Source organism: Musca autumnalis, unplaced genomic scaffold, assembly GCF_047663935.1.
Source record: "Musca autumnalis isolate F117 unplaced genomic scaffold, ASM4766393v1 scaffold_3, whole genome shotgun sequence".
Classification (NCBI taxonomy): domain Eukaryota; kingdom Metazoa; phylum Arthropoda; class Insecta; order Diptera; family Muscidae; genus Musca; species Musca autumnalis.
Window position 1 is genome coordinate 146,315,834 of NW_027411866.1, and position 20,206 is coordinate 146,336,039.

General features: G+C 38.3%; 1 protein-coding gene across 1 annotated transcript; it reads right to left on the reverse strand.

Moving 5' to 3' along the window:
* Window positions 1–1,612: 1,612 nt before the first annotated feature.
* On the reverse strand, window positions 1,613–19,855 carry RSG7 (Regulator of G-protein signaling 7). Its single transcript, XM_073974690.1, has 7 exons — window positions 17,221–19,855; window positions 16,904–17,151; window positions 7,989–8,172; window positions 7,641–7,927; window positions 7,458–7,571; window positions 7,268–7,393; window positions 1,613–3,091 (listed from the first exon to the last, which is right to left on the reverse strand). Exons 1-7 carry the CDS (start codon window positions 18,280–18,282, stop codon window positions 2,764–2,766), a joined length of 2,349 nt encoding a protein of 782 aa, XP_073830791.1. The 5' UTR covers window positions 18,283–19,855; the 3' UTR covers window positions 1,613–2,763.
* Window positions 19,856–20,206: the final 351 nt, after the last annotated feature.

Consider the following 20,206-nt stretch of genomic DNA (forward strand, 5'->3'; position numbering starts at 1 on the left):
TCATCACATGATTTAACTACTTGCTCCGCTTATGCTCGCCGAACAGCCTGTTAACTTCCAGTATCAGCTCCCTGACTCTGGGGTCATTGGGGTTGATACGACGAAGCTCATCACGCTCATTTGCTAATACCGTCGCCTCTGCTGGACAGTTTGGTCTTACTTCGGGTATTCGACCAGCAGGGATATGGCGAGCGGCTGCAGCAGTGATGATGTCTCGGAACGTCCTTTACGCTACCCAACCATCAAAAGGATTGGGCAATTCTCTGAAGCGGTGATTGGTGAACTCTCTGAAACTCGGCCAATCAGCTTTTTTATGATTGACGAATGTGCGGCGTTCAGAGGTGATGAAGTCGGGTGGTCTGCTAATGGAGACAATTATGGGGAGATTGTCTGATCCAAGGGAAATGCCAGATAACGTCATTTGTCAGACCAGGTGACACGATGGTTTTGTCTGGCGAACTGTGGCACTCTCCTCTAATTCTGGTAGGGGTGTCCTCATTGACCGTGCAAAACATAGAGCTATCAATCTGCTTAGCCAGCGCTGTACCTCTCGGGTCGTTTCCGAGGGCCCAATGGCACAGACGATTATGACCTTCAAAAAGCATGGTTCATAATCTGAGATACAGCTATTTCTCGGCGGGATGTATACGTTCAGCAGCTCTATCTCGGAAGTTCAACACATGATTGCAACCCCCATACATTGCATGTACGGGTCATTAGAGACAGGCTCAAGCGAGATAGGTCTGTATTGGACAGACTGGTGCAATAGGAAAGCTTCACTCCCCACTCCACTTCTGGTGCGATCCTTCCTTAACACGTTGTAACCATCACAACGTTGTAAGCTACAGTTGTTGTTGAGCTTTGTTTCTTGCAACGTCGCGACCTTGTTGTTCTTCCGACTCATGAAATCTACTATTTTCTCGATCTTACCTCGGAGTCCATTACAATTAAATTGCAAAAAGGATGCATTTTCTGGGATTGGAACAACAACGGCTGGGGTTAAAGGCTGCGTGTGCGGTTGCTGTCGAGGGATCTGCGGGGGAGTTTCATAATCAGACGACGAGGGAGTTTCGTTATCCGATGACGACTCACTGGGGACTGTGTTCACGCAACATGCAGCAACATAGTCCCTGTCGTAGTCCCTCACGTGGGCAAGTCCAGAGCAACCCCTTAGATGCACCCACTCCTGACATCTGTTGCATCTCACCGAAGGTTGGATGTGGGTGAAGATGCGGATGTGACAAACTGAGCACAGATATATTGGTCCTGGGTTTTCCACGGACCAAAAGAATTCGGAGCAGGCATTCCGGGATATGCTGCTCTCAACACAGAAACACGAAACAAATACAAACATATCTACACAGCCGCTGGCCGGAACGATGATTTTGTGTTGTTCCGGGTCAATCCGGTACAAAAGAACCCGCTGCCGCTGTTTCACTGTGGAGACTGAATTTCCCGACTGTTGGGCCAAGGGTATTCTCCCTTCCTATTGTGGCATTAAATAGCCTACTTTTACTACAAAACTCTTCCCTGGATCCAATGACCTGTTCATGACTTCCTACTTTTTCCGAGAATCCTCTCCCATGATATTCAAATTAAAAACAGGACACAATTTAAGTTCACATTTCATATATTTATCTTATATACTTTTTAAGGTATACAGGATTTATTTATTTATTTTTTTTTTATTCTGCAGTTATTCCTTTGCATTTTCATAATCATTTCACATGTTTTGGTTTAGTTTTAGTTCAGTTATACTTTTTGTTAATCAATTATTCTAAAATTGTATATGCTATATTTTATTTTTGGTTTCAATTTAATGCGTTTTGCAAACTATGTATTTTCGATAAATATGTATATGTTTATGTATGAGAGTATTTATGTAAATATGTATGTTTGCTTTTTGCGGCGATATAAAGGATGAAGAAGAAGGAGGATGATATTGTTTTTTGATTATATATGTATATATTTTCGATATCTTTCGACCAAATCCTTACTTGTTATATCTCCATAAATATTTCATTAATTTTATTATTATTTTTATTTTTTTTTTTAGTTTTATTTGAACTTACATTTAACATACGTTTAACGATTAGTTTCTCGGTTTGTTAGGTTTTTGTTTTAATTTATTTTTATAGTTTTTACATATAAATATAACACAAAAATAAACATTTATATATTTTCCTGTTTTGTTGCTAGCCATTAAAATAAGTTTTAGTTTTTTTTGTTTAAATAAAAATATATTGAAAATATAATCAAAAAACTCTCTAGCAGCCATTTCTGTTTCTTTAAACTTTTCAACATTTAACCACAATTCTGCTAATTTATTTTTTTTTTTATCCTAAAAACGTCTTAATGTGTTGCACATTCATATATAGTTTCTTGTAAATATTTTATTTATTTTTATTATTATTTTGTTAAATAATACCCTACAATTCCTGGCTTCTAACGATGAGTATAGGTTTGTATGTATGAGTGTAGTGTAGTATGTGGTATAGGATACCACCATACATAATCAAGTTTCAGTGTTACTTCCCAATCTTCTTCTTTTATCTTCTCTTAAATCTATGATGAAAATCTATGATGTGGTGTATGTGGTTCTTGTTGCGACGATGGTGTAGATGCCGTAATAGCTCCACCGCCTCCAGCAGAGGTCGCTGATGATGACGAGGTTGTGGGGTGGGCTTGCGGATGATGATGGTGGTGGGATGAGGATGAAGCTGCGGCTGCCGAGGAGGACATAGCAACCGCAGGAACTACACTTCAGCGTTTCACTCCAAATAGATTTGGTATAGACTTGATCTTCTTTCGTGAACAATTGATATAATCTTTATATGTATCTGAACGTAAATAGCGTGGATACGAATCACGTTCCATTAGATGGTAGACATGGGCGGCAGCAACATCAAAACACCAACGATTTGGTCCATTCGGTGAATTTACCGCTTCGCGAGCCAACTCAACGGATTTCGAATCAACATTTACTGCTTTGGGGGCATCTGGAGCTAGAAATTCTTGCCAAATACTTTGTATCCTCTCTTTGATTTCACTTTGAGGTAGTGCCTTCATTTCCTGTACCGATTCCCAGAACCTAAGGTGAGAAGTTAGAAAGAAAGAATAGGGTAACATTTTATATAGAAATGACCACCCAAAAGGATATCTACGAGAGGTTTTCTATAGACAGGGAAACCTTCCACAGACAACAGACCATCTGGACTTTGTTGTTAAAGAGACCTATTACAGCTCTTCTATAGACAGAAGGCCTTCTATTGATAGTATACCTTCCTCAAAGACCTCCTGAAGACAGAAGACCTTTAAAAAGCCTTCTATAAACAGAAGACTTTCCCAAGGCATTGAATAGACGCAGGCCTTTTTATGGACAAAAAATCTTCCAAATGTCTTCTTTAGACAGCGGACCTTCAACAGGCCTTCTACAGATAGCAGACCTTCCAAAGCAGAAGAGAAAAGACCTTCCAAAGGTCTTCTACAGACGGAAGACCTTCCAAATTCATCTATAGACGGAAGACCCTCCAAAGGTCTTCTATAGACAGAAGACCTTCCGAAGGTCTTCTATAGACAAAAGTGTTCTATAAACAGAAGACCTTTCAAAGGTCTTCTATATACAGAAGACCTTCCGAAGGTGTTCTATAGACAGAATACCTTTCAAAAGCGTTATATAGACAGAAGACCTTCTACAGGTCTTCTATAGACAGAAGACCTTCTAAAGGTCTTCTATAGACAGAAGACCTTCTAAAGGTCTTCTATAGACAGAAGACCTTCTAAAGGTCTTCTATAGACAGAAGACCTTCTAAAGGTCTTCTGTAGACAGAAGACCTTCCAAAGGTCTTCTATAGAAAGAAGACCTTTCAAAGGTCGTCTATATACAGAAGACCTTCCAAGGGTGTTCTATAGGCAGAAGACCTTCACATGGTGTTCTATAGGCAGATGACCTTCCAAAGGTATTCTATAAACGGATGCCCTTTCAAAGGTCTTCTGTAGACAGAGGACCATCCAAATGTGTTCTGTAGACAGAAGACCTTACAGAGGTCTTCTATAGGCCGAAGACCTTTCAAAATTCTTATGTAGACAGAAGAACTTTCAAAGGTGTTCTATAGGCAGAAGGCCTTCACATGGTGTTCTATAGGCAGATGACCCTCCAAAGGTATTCTATAGACAGAAGACCTTCCGAAGGTCTTCTATAGACAAAAGTGTTCTATGAACAGAAGACCTTTCAAAGGTCTTCTATATACAGAAGACCTTTCAAAATTCTTCTATAGACAGAAGAACTTTCAAAGGTGTTCTATAGACAGAAGACCTTCTAAAGGTCTTCTATAGACAGAAGACCTTCCGAAGGTCTTCTATAGAAAGAATACCTTTCAAAGGTCGTCTATATACAGAAGACCTTCCAAGGGTGTTCTATAGGCAGAAGACCTTCACATGGTGTTCTATAGGCAGATGACCCTCCAAAGGTCTTTTATAGACAGAAGACCTTCCGAAGGTCTTCTATAGACAAAAGTGTTCTATGAACAGAAGACCTTTCAAAGGTCTTCTATATACAGAAGACCTTTCAAAATTCTTCTATAGACAGAAGAACTTTCAAAGGTGTTCTATAGACAGAAGACCTTCTAAAGGTCTTCTATAGACAGAAGACCTTCCGAAGGTCTTCTATAGACAGAAGACCTTTCAAAGGTCGTCTATATACAGAAGACCTTCCAAGGGTGTTCTATAGGCAGAAGACCTTCACATGGTGTTCTATAGGCAGATGACCCTCCAAAGGTCTTCTATAGACAGAAGACCTTCCGAAGATCTTCTATAGAAAGAAGACCTTTCAAAGGTCATCTATAGACAGAAGACCTTTCAAAGGTCGTCTATATACAGAAGACCTTCCAAGGGTGTTCTATAGGCAGAAGACTTTCACATGGTGTTCTATAGGCAGATGACCTTCCAAAGGTATTCTATAAACGGATGCCCTTTCAAGGGTCTTCTGTAGACAGAGGACCAACCAAATGTGTTCTGTAGACAGACGACCTTACAGAGGTCTTCTATAGACCGAAGACCTTTCAAAATTCTTCTATAGACAGAAGAACTTTCAAAGGTGTTCTATAGACAAAAGACCTTCTAACGGTCATCTATAGACATAAGACCTTCCAAAGGTCTTCTATAGAAAGAAGACCTTTCAAAGGTCTTCTATAGAAAGAAGACCTTTCAAAGGTCATCTATAGACAGAAGACCTTTCAAAGGTCGTCTATATACAGAAGACTTTCCAAGGGTGTTCTATTGGCAGAAGACCTTCACATGGTGTTCTATAGGCAGATGACCCTCCATAGGTCTTCTATAGACAGAAGACCTTCCGAAGGTCTTCTATAGACAAAAGTGTTCTATGAACAGAAGACCCTCCAAAAGTCTTCTATAGACTTTTGGCCTTCCAAAAGTCTTCTACATATAGAAGACCTTCCAAAGGTTTTCTATATACAGAAGACCTTCCAAAGGTGTTCTATAGACAGAAAACCTTTCTAAAGTGTTCTATGTACAGAAGACCTTCCAAAGCTCTTCTATAGACAGAAGACCTTACAGAGGTTTTCTATAGACAGAAGAGCATCCAAAGATCTTCTATAGACAGAAGACCTTCCAAAGATCTTCTATAAACGGAAGACCTTTCAAAGGTCTTCTATTGGCAGAAGACCTTCCATAGGACTTCTATAGACAGAAGACCTTCCAAAGGTCTTCTATAGACAGAATACCTTTCAAAATTCTTCTATAAACAGAAGAACTTTCAAAGGTCTTCTATATACAGAAGACCTTCCAAAGGTTTTCTATAGACAGAAGACCTTACAGAGATCATCTATAGACAGAAGAGCATCCAAAGATCTTCTATATACAGAAGACCTTCACATGGTGTTCTATAGGCAGATGACCCTCCATAGGTCTTCTATAGACAGAAGACCTTCCGAAGGTCTTCTATAGACAAAAGTGTTCTATGAACAGAAGACCTTTCAAAGGTCTTCTATATACAGAAGACCTTCCAAAGGTGTTCTATAGACAGAATACCTTTCAAAAGTGTTCTATAGACAGAAGACATTCCAAAGGTCTTCTATAAGCGGAAAACCTTCCAAAGGTCTTCTATAGCCAGAATACCTTAAAAAGGTGTTCTGTAGGCAGAATACCTTCCAAAGGTATTCTATAGACGGAGGCCCTTTCAAAGGTCTTCTGTAGACAGAGGACCATCCAAATGTGTTCTGTAGACAGAAGACCTTACAGAGGTCTTCTATAGACCGAAGAGCATCCAAAGGTCTTCTATAAACGGAAGGTCTTTCAAAGGTATTCTATAGACGGAGGACTTTCCAAAGGTCTTCTATAAACTGATCTTCTATAGATAGAAGACCTTCTAAAGGTCTTCTATAGATGAAGACCTTCTAAAGGTCTTCTATAGATGAAGACCTTCCAAAGGTCTTCTATAGATAGAAGGCCTTCTATAAACGGGAGGTCTTTCAAAGGTATTCTATAGACGGAAGACCTTCCAAAGGTCTTCTATAGACAGAAGACCTTCGAAAGGTCTCCTATAGACAGAGGATCTTCTTAAGATCCAAAGACAGAGGTCCAAAGGCATCTGTAGACAGAAGACATTCCAAAAGTTTTCTTTAGAGAGAAGACCTTCCAAGGGACTTCTGTAGATAGAGGAACATCCAAATGTCTTCTGCAGACAGAAGACCTTCCAAAGGCCTTATATAGACGGGGTCTTCTATAGACCCCCAAAGGTCTTATATATACGAGGTCTTCTATAGACAGATATCGTTCCAATTATCTTTTATAGACAGCAGATTTTTCTTACACAGAAGACCTTGGGAACGTCATCTATAGATAGAAGTCCTTCCGAAAATGGTATATTTTCAGAAGACCCACCAAATCTCATCTGTAAATAGAAAACCTTCCTGAGTTCATCCAGAGATAGAAGACCGTCCAGAAATTGTTTATAGATAGAAGATCTTCCAAAAGTATTTTATAGGCTGAGGACTTTTCAGAGGTCTTCTTCTTGCAAGGTTCCAAAGGGACTATGGACTAGTTTTCTATATAGAGAAGACCTCCCAATGGTCTTCTATAGACAGAAGACTTTCCAGATTTCTTCTAAAGATAGCAACAATTTCAGGTACAGTTTTAGACCTCTAGCTTTCTGTAGTCAGAAGACCGTTCACCGCTCTATAGGCACAGGACTTTGGAGGTTTATGTTAACCTTAAATTTATATTGAACGAAAACCGTTTTCATACTTACAATAAATTCTCATAACTGTATTCTTTTTCCAGGAATTTGGCAAATTGTTCACGCCCCATAGGATCTTTCAATAGCTCACGCATGTTGAATGCCCAGCGTTTGCAGCGTCTCATGGATACCTCTTTGCTGTAAAACCCAAAGGTAGGTTATATCAAAAATATATTTATCCTCATATGCATTTCAATTTTACCTATTTTTCTCGGCATCCCACATTTCGGTGCTATCGGTTTGCCAGGGATTTGGTAAATCCGGTGAAGTTATAAAGTAATCAAATTCATTATATTGCTCATAATAGGATACCAAGCTGCAGGAGAAAGTTCAGTAAAAATTTAATTTCCGTAAAACTCTAACAACTAAAATTTCTTCTACTTACGCTTCAGCTGCTTTAGAAACTTTTATTGTACGCCTCTCCAACTTTTGCTTCCTCAGCGTAATGATGCGTGTCAGCAATTCTATAGGATTTTTGGCCACAGAAGCACCACCCGAACCGGTGCCATGACTAGAGGCTCCTCTACGATATGCTTTTTTAATATCAATTTCAGTCGTATTTACACAACCAGGCATTGGCCGATGAACATCCCAAAAGGCTCGCTCCTGCGAATCGAGTACTTTGCGTTCTAGTTTATCACGCTTTTTGGCAACTTTACTTTGTGATTCAGCCTGAAAATATCGATCATAGTTAATTGTGGGTCGGGGGGTATTATTTTGCATTACACATTACCTGCATAAATATAAATTCCCATTTGCGTGAAAACATTTTCTGTAGTTTTGCCAAATTTTCTGCCTCATAATCGGCCAATTCTAGGCGGGTTTTATTTTGCATCGTCCGTTTGCACAAATAGACGGCATAATCGGTGTTTTCAGGTTCCCAACAGTTGGAGGGCCAAAAATAGGGTGTTTGGAAACTAGAAATAGGAAAAAAAATGACTAATTAGAATATAAATACAGATGTATTTTCGAAGTGAAGAGCGTTCAGCATTTTTTCGAATAAAGTGTGTTCTTCTGTATCTAACCAGGGGAGTTTCGGATGAGTTTATCTGTGAATTTATAGTTACTTGGAAACTAAAACATCACGTCCCCAGATTCTTCCAGATGTATGAAAAATTAGCGACAATTGGTATAAAATCTATATTCATTACATTCATATGCGAACCTATCCCGACCAAATACAATGTCGAGCAAACCAAAGATATTTTTTGGTTTGCGTTAGTATATTTTTTCACAATATGCTAGCTCATTTGGTCCGTACCGGGATAGAGAAGAAACCAGGCCCATAGATATGTTCCGTTTAAAATCCACTATATGTAATGGATATATGGAATGGGCGCAATTCCGAGACTGTTCTGGCCTTAGCCGACTCCAGAACTACTGCTATATGAGGTAGGTAGCTGGTTGCTGTGCCGGAACATCTTCTAGCGAATATCCAACTTTGTCGTCGTCGGAATACGAAACATCCAGCAACATCTTACACCACATGTTGTTATTCAGCGCCACGGAAATACATTGTTCCTGCAATTCAACTGCAACGGTCACCGCAACAAAGGAAGCACAATTGTAGATTTTATATGTGTTCGTTTACTCAAAATTTGTACGAATTGTAACTTTATGTTGTTCGTTTACTCTACAGTACAATGCAAAATACCATAGTCGTTCACAAGAAGTTACTAGACTTTTACAAATTTGTACAAATTATTGAGTAAACGAACAGACCTTTTATGAGTCGGAGAAACATCATGGTCTGCGCGATCCAAGAAACTTGGAGCATGCAACGTTGCGATGGTGGAAGCGTTTTGCCAAAGGATCGTACAAGAATCAGAAGACAAGGACTTGTCTTCAGTATACACCAGTCTGTCCAGTACAGACCTATCTTACTTGAGCTTGACTCAAAGACAAATACATAAAATTTTTGTAGGTAGGTGTAAAGTGTTGGATTTTGCACGCTGAACGAAGAAGTTCCTACGCGGATAAGTCAATTTATCCTTATTTTGTTGATCCAATCGTTCTGTGACAATCGAATTGAGATTAGACCTTTAACCTCTTTTGTCAGAAGAATTACAAGTCTTCTCACAAAGGTCTACTGGTCTTCTCATTGTCTCATCTATTAAAGACATTGTTGTCTCTATGGGAAATCCTACTGAATACCCAGTGACACAAAATGGAAATAAAGGAAGGTCTGATTGTGGAAAATTCCCTTTCGGCATGAAAGCCCCTATTGGGTATGTTACGAACCCCAAAGGATCATATAGCAGAAACTTCTGAGTTATATCGCAATGAATTTTTGATTGACCAAGAATGATTGAGAAAATAGCTTTATATCTCTGTTTGGAGATATTGTTTCATCATTTTGAGATGACATGTTTTCAGTTAAATAGAGTGAGCTGTCTTTCTGTAGAATATTTTGTCCTTCTAGCTCAGTTCCTTCCATATCCTTTTTGTTCTGAACTAAAAAAGTAACACAAGATGAAATTTTGTACAAAATGCTTATGTAGGATCGGGTAAAAGTTATAAAGCGCTCCAACGTTCAAAATGTGTGCGCTGAATTTTAGTTTAAGGGGTGATCCCCACTTGTAAATTTCAGAAAAAAATAAAAAGTATAAATAGCATTGAATATGTGGCCAAATTTTCATGTCGATCGGAGCAATACTTCCTTAGATATGAGCGTTGGAAGGGAAACATTTATTGTATTTGTATGCAGCATATAAACTACAAACGTGTTTTTCTCGAAATGGCATTTAGAAATCGGCCACAAAAATATATGACAATCGGTTTATTAGTTTTCGAGCTAGAGTTGGTATCGCAAAATGCTTTAATGAAAACAGGGATTCGTAGACGACCATTTGCCACAAAATTTCGTAAAATTTTTCTCTTTCAGATTAAGAAAAAAATCTATCAAAAAATGTTCGTAGTTTTCTCGGAATAAATCATGAAAAATGGCTTTTATTGTGCTTTACAACTGGGGGTCTCTTTTTAAGGCTAAGGACATTGGCTTACATTCAGTTTAATATTTGGTCATGAATTGCTTATAATTTTTATCGCATGTAGTACTTAAGATCTGTATTGCCCCTTCATTTTCAAAAATTTTGAAAGAAGAATATGCTCGTGCAAAAAACCCATAAAACTGGCAAAGACTTTCTACGTTGTATTTTGTTGCTATTTCAATGTAAGACTTAGCAGAAACAATACATGCTATGAATTTTACTTCATATTTATGTTCTGTAGTTGAGTATTATATTCAAACGAATGGTCTTTCTAAAAAAGATGTAAGGAAAAACTAACAGATTAGCCTATATAGGCCAAAATATAGGAAAAAGTTAGAAAATTGTGCACATTTTATTCATTTTAGTGGTATAGGAATTCACTCTCGGAATCTACCCGGAGTCGATGTCGTGAAAAAAAACTGGTCTGGAGTCGGGGTCGTGCCAAAAATACTTCGACTCCGAAACCCTGGTTTATAGAGCACCCCTAAAGTGATAGGGCGAAGCGGTGCATGCTGAGCCCTCTCAGTCGAGGAAATACTAACACAATTTACGATGAGCATAGCGTTGGGCCAAATGGAATCTCAATGGTAGTGCTTAAGCAACAGGTTGAAATCTGAGTTAATATTTAACAAGTGTCCCCAATCTTTCGTTAATTGGAGGGATGATCCCCCTACTGAAGCCGAATCCTATAGGATTCCAGTAGTGAAGTTTCTAGAGGCACTTCTCCTCTCCATGATGAGAAGCTGTTTTTAAGTTGCCCAACAACAGCTTGGATTCCGAAAAATGCACAATACTCTCACTCACATCAACTCACCAATTTTGTTTTCACCACGGCATCGAATAACGGAGGAGAGAATAAAATTGCCGAAGAAAAGAGAATAATATTGTCCATCAGACAAAAACTATTGTTGGATATGACAACAGCTATTGTTGGATATGACAAAAACAATTGTTGTAATTAACAAAAACGATTTTTGGACTCACAATACTACAGGCGGAATCTAACAATATCTTTACAATACATATTTTGCCCTTCGAATATTGTTGGATCAATCATATATTTTTCTCTGCGTGTGGAATAGGTTGGCGCCTAATGCGATACCTCCATTGGTTTACCATCTACGCAAATGTGCTTTTGTCAATTCTCCCCACAGAGGTGCTTTGTCGATTCCGAAAACAAAATATTATTCTAACACCACTAAATTATATATATTTTCGTGACGAACCGATTTAATTTCAACCCTGTAAACTTCCTCCACACTATATACTGCTAGTTGTCGGCGAGAAGAAGTTCCCATATTATTAATGTGAAAATACAATTGGGCTGCACTTTTTCATATGAAACAAGTCTCCTCTTTGTTAAGTGTGTTTTTCCGTTTAACGCATTGAACTAATCATTAGCGTTCACAAAAATTGAGCTAGAGCGCTATATGATGCAACCGAGTATCTTTTTTCATAGGCAGACCCACGTTTTGGTATATTACTCATATAACGGTATTTTTATACCCTCAGCATTTACGCTAACGAGGGTATATACACTTTCATACGGGCAAAATGTGCCTCATCGAAATAATGGTTTTAAACCCCAAGTAGTTTGGACGAAATGTGTTTCAGACAATTTGGAGTTGATTTCGCCATGTCCCTCCGTCTTTCTGGCTGGAGTGCACGATAACTCTCGAACGGATCAACCGATTCGGTCCAAAACTTGGCTTTCGTAATATTTTGTCCAAACTTAGTTTAAGTTCGAAGATGGGTTATATTGGTCCACTCCTTCCTGTACCTTCCCCACAAAAGTTCGGAAATGTTCGGAAAATTTGTGCGCACGTTAACTCTTGAAGGAAGTAACCGATTTGGTCCATACTTTGCACATCGTGAAATTTTTACCAGACTTAGATGAGGTTCCAATATGGACTCAATCGGTCTACTCCTTCGGGTACCTCCCACACAAAATTTCGGAAAAGTTCAGTTTAGGACCTGCTCTCGAATCGCTTTGATTTTTGTTGTAGCAACTTGTATTCACGGCCCCCCCTACGACGGTATAAGTTTTATCATGGGCAAGTCCATACTCCCTGAGAAAACAGCCTGAAAGGTAAAAAAACCCGTATGACACCGTTTGCAGTGGTTGGAGTTGGAGATAACTCACGAACTGATCTGCCGATTCGGTCCAAAAATTTGGCCTTCGTAATATTTTGTCCAAACTTAGTTTAAGTTCGAAGATATGCCATATCGGTCCACTCCTTCGGGTACCTCCCCCCACAAAAGTTCAAAAATGTTCGGAAAAATTGTGGGCACGATAATTCTTGAAGGGAGTGACCGATTTGGTCTATACTTTACACACCCCAATATATCTATCAGATATAGATGAGGGTTGAATATGGACTATACTTGTCCACTCCTTCGGGTACCCCCTACACAAAATTTTGGATAAATTCAGTTTAAGACCAGCTCTCGAATCACTTTGATTTTTGTTGAAGCAACTTGCATTCGCTGCCTCAATTATGGCAGTAAAAGTTTTGTTCAGGGACAAGTCCATACTTCATGAGAAAACAGCCCGAAAGTTATAAAAAAAAACCCATATGGCACCATATGTAGTGGCTGGATAGCTCGAAGCGAATATTGCGTTCGTCCACACTTTGGATATTGTAATTTTTCTTCGAATATTAGTTGAAATTCGAATGTGGTGCTTATAGGTCCACTCCTTCCGGTAGTGCGCGCGATTTCTCATAGACGTAGCATCCGATTGGGTCCAAACGTTGGATCTCTAAATATTGTCGAAACTTAGTTTATGTTCAAATTTGGGCCCTATCTGTACAATCCTTGTGGTACCACCCACACAAATGTTCAACAGTTTTGTGTGGTTGGAGGATCCTTGGGACATTTTTACCGAAGGTTTACCTAGTGGCCCTGTTTACAGCGATATTATGTTTTTCGTAGGTTAGTGTGATAAAAAAGCCCTATCTATCGATATCCCCGCAAATTTTTGAGCTCTAATCCTATCTATACTTTTGTCGATTCATACGCCCAAAATTTTGAAAACCCCCCTAAATACATAAGATTTTTTTTGGGGAAAAAAAGTATTTCTGTCCATCTGACTGATGCTTTTTTACTTGTTTAGCTACATTTTTTGACCGAACCACCTGTACTTTAACATTTGAGGTTCCCAGTGGTCACAAAACCTTTCCACCAAAAATCGTTAACATAGGTCCATGTTTCGGTATATCCCCCATATAACGCTGCCTCCCGATTTTCGGTATTTTGAGAATTTTAGCTACACTTTTTGACCAAACTACCTGTCATTTGGCATTTGAGGTTCCCAGGGTTCACAAAATATCTCCACCAACAATTTTCAACATAGGTCCATGTCTCGGTATAGCCCCCATATAACAGTACCTCCCAATTTTCGGTATTTTGAGGGTATTATCAGCATTTTTTGTCCGAACTACCTGTGATTTGACGTTTTAGGTCCCCAGAGGTCACAAAATATCTCTACAAAAATTGTCAACATAGGTCCATGTTCGGTATTTCCAGTGTTTTAGCTACAATTTTCAACCGAACTAGCTGTAATTTTACATTTGAGGTTCTTAGGGGTCACAAACACTTCTCTACCAGAACCTATGTCCATGTTTAGGTATGTAACGATACCTCCCGATTTTCTGTATTTTGAGGATATTCGATACAATTTTTAACCGAACTAGCTGTAATTTGACATTTGAGGTTCTTAGAGATCACAACACTTCTCAACACTTGATGTTCCCTGCAGTCACTAAACTTTTTAATCAAAACATTTTAAAGTAATTCCATATTTTGGTATAGTTCCATATAACGGTACCTCCCGATTTTCGGTAATTTAAGTATTTAAACTATATTTTTTGTCCGAACTACCTGTTGTTTGGCTTTGAGATTCCGAATTGTCGCCGAACTTCTACACTAAAAATTGTCAACATAAGTCCATGTTTTGGTATAGCCGCCAAATAACTATATCTCCTGTTTTTCGGTACTTAATATGACATTTGAGATTCCCTTATCAACCAAAAATTTTCTACATACATAGATCCTTGTTTTGGTATACCTCCCGATTTTTTTACCCTACACCACACAGTGGTAAGGGGTATTATGTCTTTGTGCATTTGTATATAACATAACAGAGTCGATTTATGCATGTCCGTCCGTCCGTTCACAACGTACAGGTCGCATTTATTTTCCGATTCAGCTGAAAATTGGCGAATACCATAGTTTTAGCCAAAGGAAGAACGCTATTGCCTTTGGTGAAAATCGCTTCAGGTATATCTTGGATATATCTCCCATATATATTTTCGGCCGATTTCACGTATTTGCTGCATCAAACAGGCTGTATATGTCCGACTTCCATTAAATTTGGAGTGTGAAACTGAATTCCGTTTAGAAAATGTGCCAAATTTGATCGAAATCGGTTCAGATTTGGATATAGTTCCCAAATATATTTTCTGTCAATTTGACGTATTTGCAGCAACAAACACCCTATATATGTCCAATTTTGATGAATTTTGGAATGTGTGACGGAATTTGGTCTAGTAATAAGTGTATCATATTTTATAGAAATCAGTTCAGATTAATATACATATATCTTTCATATATATTATACATATTCACAGTGGTGTAGGCTATCATATAGTCGGCCCTGCCCTACTTGATGTTTTCTTTACTGTTTTTTTTATACCCTCCACCATAGTATGGAAGGTATATTAAGTTTGTTTTTCCGTTTGTAACGCATTTGCGACCCTATAAAGTATATATATTATTGATCAGGGTAAAATTCTGAGTCGATCCTTGCATGACCGCCCGTCCGCCTGTGGTAATCACCCTAGCATCCACAAAAATGGAGGTAGAACACTGAAATTTTGGGAAAATGCGTCTTTTGTTTGCAGGCAGGACAAGTTCGATGATGGGCTATATCGGTCCACGTATTGGTATAGCCGCCATATAACGGTACTCCCAGATCTACGGTATTTTGACGTTTTTAGCTACATTTTCAGACCGATGTAGCTATAATTTGACATTTAGGGTTCTTAAGTTTAAATAAACTTTTATAACAAAAGTTGTGGACATAGGTCCACGTTTTGGTATAGCCCCCATATAACGGTACCTTCGATTTACGGCATTTTGACGTTTTTAGCTACATTTTCAGACCGATTTAGCTATAAATTGACATTTAGGGTTCTTAAATGTCAATAAACTTATATAACTAGTGGACATAGCTCCATGTTTTGGAATAGCCCCCACATAACTTTACTGCGCGATTTCAGGTATTTTGACGTTTTAAGTCACATTTCTAGACCGAATTAGCTATAATTTGATATTTAGGGTTCTTAGTGACCAAAAAACTTATATTCGAAAAAATTATGAACATAGGTCCATGTTTCGGTATAGCCCCATATAACGGTACCTCCCGATTTTCGGTATTTTGAGAATTTTACCTACAAGTTTTAACCGAATTATCTGTAATTTGAACACGCCTTTGTTAAGTGGTCACCACACCTCTCCACCAAAAATTGTCAAGAAAGATCGATGTATTGATAAAGCCCCCATATAAAAGTACCTCCCGAATTTTTAACCGAACTAACTGTAATTTGACATTTGAAGGTTGTAGTGGTCACCACTCATCTACATCAACAATTTTCAACATAGCCCCAATATAACTATACTTTCCGATTTTCGGTACTTTTAGGATTTTACTTAAAATGTTTAACCGAACGTAGGTCCATGTTTTGGTATAGCACCAAAACAAACCTCCCGATTTTCCGTACCTTAGCTTTATTTTTTGGACGAACTTTCTGTAATTTGAAATTAAAAAGCCAACAAAAATTCTGCAACAAAAATTTTTCATTTAAGTTCAAATTTTCGTATAGCCCACATACCTCCAAACTTGCTGTTAATGACATTTGAAGTTCCCACGTTATGTACCGATTTTCGGTATTTTGAGAATTCTAGCTACAATTTTTAACCGAATAGGAGTTGTTTGACATTAAAGGCTCCCATCAAAAACTGTCAACATAGGACCATGTTTTATTATAACCCCTATATAACGGTACCTCCAAATTTCTAGCCCACCAAAAATTGTCAACGTACATAGTTAGTTTCTGCAACATTAGTAATAATTATTACTAATTATCACGTAAAAAGACACAACTTTAAGTGGGTACGTTAAAATGTCAGATAATGTACATAAAATGCTTCAGTTGGGGACAGGAATGAAAACTAATTATTCCATTTTAGTTCAGAATATTTTATGGTGGAGGGTATGAAAAGTTAGGCCCGGCCGAACTTAACGCTTTTTTACTTGTTTTTGTTTTTGTATTTTTAGCCGAACTAGCTGTAATTCGACATCTGCGGTTCACAGTGGTAACAAAACTTCTTCACCCAAAATTGTCAAAGTACATAGGTGCACACTTTGGTATAAAGGTGCCGCTCGATTGAAGACATATATAGGTACATATTCTATGCCTAATTTTGACATTTAGGGTCACAAAATGATTCCATTTTAATGCAGAATATTTCATGGTGGAGGGTATGAAAAATTTGGCCCGGCCGAAATTAAGACTTTTTTATTTGTTTTGTTTTTTTTTTCTCCGGCATCTTCATGGTAATAAGTTTTTTAAATAGTTTTATTGTCAAAACTTACCGATAAAAAGTTCCATCATTTTTCACAGTCAACTGATGATCGTCTATGGGAAATATATACCCATGAGAGGCCAACAAATGGGCAAAATGCAATGCTTCGGTAACATCTTCAACATCGAGATTTTTCAAAATCCACGAAATGAGGTCAGCTCCTGTAAAGACTGAAGGAACTTTGGTCATAAATCCCTTAACGGTGCGCACTGAGACACCTGTGCTTTCGGCTTGCATTTTTTCAACAATTGCCTCCATCTGGAAGAGATAAACAGAATAAGTTTATTCCATTTCAGGCCATCAATGAAAACCATGCCATGTCCCAACCTTTTTATAGACCAAAATGTTTGGAGCATCTTCATTTTTATTTTTACTATGATTAACATTTCCGCTGTGCGATTGCAGTTGATGTTGTGATGAGCTTGGTGGTTGTCCTCCTCCTCCTCCGCCCCCTGTACCTGCTTGATGATGCTGTTGATTTCTTTGATGAGAACCGGAGGTTCCAGCCGACCCCGAGGATGAGGCCGAGGCAGCATTTGCTTGTGCGGCGGATGATGATGTTGCAGTATTGGCACTCACTTTATTAATTTGTATTGATGAGGGTAAGAGGGTCTGCTGTTGGGCCGTTGTTGTTGTTGAGGATGGTGTGGCCGATTTTGATGTTGTGGCGGCTGGTGAGGAACAGTTGTTACTGCTGTTGATGTTTGTAGTGTTGTTGCTGTTGATTTTGGTGGGTGTAGAGTTGTTGGTGTTTTTGGTAATGGGGGTGGGTGGTGGTGTACTATTGGTGACATTGTCACTGCTGTTATTGGCGGTGTTGGTGGGGATGTTTGCTGTTGTTGTTGTTGTTATTTGTACTGTTGTTACTGTTTCTAGTTTTGATGATGTATTATTATTGTTGCTGTTATTATTATTAATGATGGTGGTAGTTGTTGTTGCTGTTGTTTTAGTATCGCATGAGGTGGTTTCTGTTTCCTTTACACAATTCGTAACTTCTTCTTGTTTTAAGCTGTCTTTACTATCTTCACTCGCATTGGCAGGACATGCATTAACCGCTGTTTCTTCACTTTTTTCTGCTGTTTGGCCTTTAGTGACCTCTGTGTCTTGAGTATCTGTTTGTTGATTTGGCTCTTCTTTACTATTACTGCTGATACTGTGTTTGGGACTTTTATGTTCCACCGTCTTGAGATTCCCACTCTCAACCTTGCCATCCAAATTCAGACTACCATTATTAAGATTTAGCCCTACACCCGAACACGCTGTAGTGACCTCGCCATCGCCGCCTCCTCCTCCTCCATTTAGTGATGTTGTGGAATTTTCAACCTTTTGGGCCATGGCATTGGCTATCGTCGCTTGTGTCTTATCCACTTCTGTAGACATTGTTACCATGTTTTATTGCGCGTATTTCGGCCTTTCTTCCTTATTTGCCTTAGTCGAAGAGAGTGTGAGTGTGTGTGTGTTGGTTATGTTACAAAATAATGCTAATGTTTAGTAGACTTGTTAACAACCTTGTCGCAATAGACGAGGTAGGTTCGTCACTCGCCAGACCGGAACTGTAAAAATTAATGTCTTGTTCTTCTTCTTCAATGTAGTAGACGTCTTGATGATGTTGTTGTAGGATATTCTTATAAAATATTTATTGATTTTGAATAAAGACAAGTTTTAGTGGACTTTTGCATGTTGTTATTGTTGCTGTTGCTGCAGTTGCTGCTTCTCTATATCCCTGGGCGGTAATCTGTTGAAAATTCGTTTGGAGTCCTTTCTTCCACCATCCAAATTATTTCTTAATATTTAGTATTTGTTTCATCGATGGGTACGTTAACACCTTTTCTACAAGAGCTCCTTGTAAGGCGTGCGTGTGCTCGTGTGTGTGTGTGAAATGAATGTGCTGTTTACTATTACAATACCCTCAATGAAATGTCACGGTGTGGCGTAAGGTAACAACATATTTGAGTCATAGTTTACACACACTTCACCTTACACGGAAACACACATACCGTTACTTAGACACAGCGACCGCGACCGAAACGGATACGCACAAGAAATGTCCTTTTTATGGTTTTAAAGGAGCTTTGTCTCACAACTGTTGGTCTGGCTTCGTGTTCATTTGTACAACAGCACACCTTATTTGTTCGAGGTTCCCTCTTTACGTTTGGTTTGTGTCGTTTGGTTCCTTTTTTTTTCATTCACATAAAATATAATATCCCATGGCTACACCTTCAATAAACAACAATTATATTTATTCAATTCGTTTTAATAGTCCTTTTTATTTATTTATTTTATGGCCACAGACACAGCAGTAATTTTCTTTACTTTTCCCAAATTTTTTCCACTCAATAATAATTTTTCTTTGCCACTTTTTTCTTTTTTTTGCTTCTTTCAAATTTATTTTTTCACTACTCCTCAACAATTTGTTCGCTCATCACACACTCTCGATGGATTCGAATTGATTTCAATAATTTCGTTTATGGTTGTTTGCGCTCTCGCTCTCAAAGGACATGCATTGTGCTGTTGTTGTTATGGTGTATTGAGTGTCTGTCTGTGTGTGTGTTTGCCTTATATTTATAACCTCTCGTAAATGTTACTGCCTTCCTGTCTTCACTTTACAGGACATTAGTAAGTGTGTCGTCCTGTATAGACATTTGTATCCATATCGCCCATAATTGTATTTGTGTTGGCGTATTTTTCACAAACACCCATCATTACTCGATTGTAATTAGTTTATCCTTTTTATTTGCCACTACTACTCTCCACCTGATATTGTCCATCAATTAAAAACAAATTTCTCGCTGTATTCCTTGGTGTATTGTATTTTATGTCGCTTTAATTTTCTTCGACGTCTCCTCTCGCTGTTTTTTTACACCTTCTTTTGACAATTAATATCCTGTGAACATACCGTTAGTTCTATAAAATACCTCTGAAGAGAGGAGGAAACAGCACTTGAATGCCTGTGACAGGAAAACGACAGTTGTTATTTTGGGTGAGAGAGTGTCAATTGGGTATTGCCAGATTAGAAAAGTTTCGTTACTTATTTAATGCGCATGTCCTGCACATGCGAAGAGGGTTGCCAAGTTACGAGTGTGTGAAAAAGAAAATCGTAAAAACATTAAACAAATTAATAAAATAAAGTAATAACTTCTAAGTTAGACTTATTCTAAACCATTACAGAAACTCACAAATTTCTCTAAATTAAGTGGTACTCTACTCAAAATGGGAGCTGTCAATATGGAAATATTTTTACTTTTGATTTCTTATGTCCCTAAAACACAAGAGTATGACTTTGGGTACAACCATTTATCGATATATGGTATTT